The sequence below is a fragment of the Emiliania huxleyi genome (genome assembly GCF_000372725.1).
Source record: "Emiliania huxleyi CCMP1516 unplaced genomic scaffold EMIHUscaffold_39, whole genome shotgun sequence".
NCBI classification, from domain to species: domain Eukaryota; phylum Haptophyta; order Isochrysidales; family Noelaerhabdaceae; genus Emiliania; species Emiliania huxleyi.
In genome coordinates, this window is record NW_005199045.1 from 731,637 (window position 1) to 733,493 (window position 1,857).

At 64.4% G+C, this 1,857-nt stretch overlaps 2 protein-coding genes across 2 annotated transcripts in view; both read left to right on the plus strand.

Moving 5' to 3' along the window:
- EMIHUDRAFT_209577 (hypothetical protein) overlaps positions 1-460 on the plus strand; it is a gene marked incomplete at both ends in the record, with an annotated part of 793 nt that extends 333 nt beyond the window's left edge. The window contains one exon of the mRNA XM_005771292.1: positions 242-460. Within this exon, the coding sequence (XP_005771349.1) occupies positions 242-460 (219 nt within the window). The remainder of the gene's footprint in view (positions 1-241) is intronic.
- A 91-nt stretch (positions 461-551) lies between these two features.
- The window catches only part of EMIHUDRAFT_451273 (hypothetical protein), a gene marked incomplete at its 5' end in the record, with an annotated part of 1,776 nt that continues 470 nt past the window's right edge, over positions 552-1,857 (plus strand). The window contains 4 exons of the mRNA XM_005771293.1: positions 552-777; positions 864-1,032; positions 1,364-1,433; positions 1,508-1,599. Coding sequence (XP_005771350.1) covers positions 552-777; positions 864-1,032; positions 1,364-1,433; positions 1,508-1,599 — 557 coding nt within the window. The remainder of the gene's footprint in view (positions 778-863; positions 1,033-1,363; positions 1,434-1,507; positions 1,600-1,857) is intronic.

A 1,857-nucleotide genomic window follows, 5' to 3' on the forward strand; every position in this document is an offset into this window, starting at 1 on the left:
CTGCGTCGCGTACGGCATCCTCTACGCCGGCTCTTGCCTCCTTGCCAACTCTCCAGCCGGCCTCCCTAGAAGTGGAAGACGACATTCGTACGTGTGTTCACGTCTCCCGACTGGCGCTCGAGAGGACACGGAGTCAGCCGGATTCCACCGTATTCATCTGCATTCCGCTGCACTCGCATCCCCTCGTCTTCACGCGGTGCTCTGACGACTCTGCACGAGGCTGGCGTACTCAGCACTGTAGGCGGGCCTCGCCCTCGCGGCCAGCCGGCTGCTCGGCGGCATCTCGTACTCCATCCTCTTCACCTCGTTCGAGTCGTGGCTGATCGCCGAGGCCGAGGCGTGCGAGCTGCCACGCGGCCAGCTCACCCATATCTTCGCCGCATCCTCCTGCGTCTACGCCTTCTCCGCCGTCGTCGCCGGCATCGCCGGCCACGCCGTCGTCGAGCCGCCGTCACAATGAATAGTGCACAATGAATGATGAATGATAGGCATCGCCGGCCACGCCGTCGTCGAGCCCTCTTCCTAACGAGTAGTCAATCGGTGAATGGTGAATGGTAGGGATCGTCGGCCACGTCGTCGTCGAGCTCTCGCCGCCGTCGGCCGAGGGGGGGCACAACCGATTCGCTGCTCCCTTCAACGTCGCCGCGCCCGTGCTGCTGCTCGCCTCCTTCCTGTGCCAGGTGCAGTGGAGCGAGCGGTACGGCGACAGGCGGACGACGCCGAGCGCGTCGCTGCTCCGCTCGTGGCGTGCGATCGTCGCGAGCCGCACGCTGCTAGGTGCCTGACCGGCACCCCCAATCTCCCCCATGTCTCCCCCATATCTCCCTCGTATCTCCCTCACATCTCCCCCATCTCTCCACCAGCTCTCGGCGTGGTCAACTCGCTCTACGAGACGTCGCTCTACGCCTTCGTCTTCATGTGGACCCCCTCGCTCGAGCGCCGTGCGCCGCACCAGATCTCGCACGGGCTCATCTTCTCCATCTTCATGGTGAGTAAGATGGCGGGCGCGCAGGGCTTCGCGCTGCTCGACGCGTACGGCGTCTCGCCCACCAGGCTGCCCGAGATCGCCCGAGATCGCCCGAGATCGCCCGAGATCGCCCGAGATCGCCCGAGATCGCCCGAGATCGCCCGAGATCGCCCGATGGCCACCCCAGATCACCCGAGATCACCCCGAGAGTACGCGAGATTGCCTGGTCCTCTGTCTTTGTCGTCGTCCTTGCCTGTGTCGAGGAGCGTGCCCGACCTCACCGTGCCTCTCGCCCACCAGATCTCCCCACATCTCCCCAGATCTCCCCAGATCTTCCCACATCTCCCCAGATCTCCCCAGATCTCCCCAGATCCCCCCATATGTCCCCGATGACAGTTGCCTGGGCGGTGTGTTTGCGGGCTCCGCGCTCTGCCTGCTGGTGCCTGTCGTCTCGAGCTCGTACGAGGCGCTGCTGCTCGCCTGGCCGTCTTTCCACCAATGAGGTGGGTGACGTGAGGGAGGGGCACGCTCTTCATTCAGGCGCTGCTGCTCGCCTTCTCCGCCTTCGAGTGCCTGCTCGGGCTGTACTGGCCGGCCATCGCGCTCGTGCGGGCCGGCGAGCTGGATGACTCACACCTCTCCCCACATCTCCCCCACATCTCCCCACCTCTCCCCACCTCTCCCCCACCTCTCCCCACCTCTTCCCACATCTCCCCCACAGCTGCTCATGTTTCCTCCACATTTGTCCACATCTTCTTGGTTCGTCTTCCGACTGTTCTTCACAGGTCTCCCCTGGTTTCCCCGGATGTGAACGGGATTACTTGCAGCACGCTGCGACAATGGCCGTCTCCCCGTGTTGCTTTACGGGGGGTCGTCATAGTCCTTCCCTG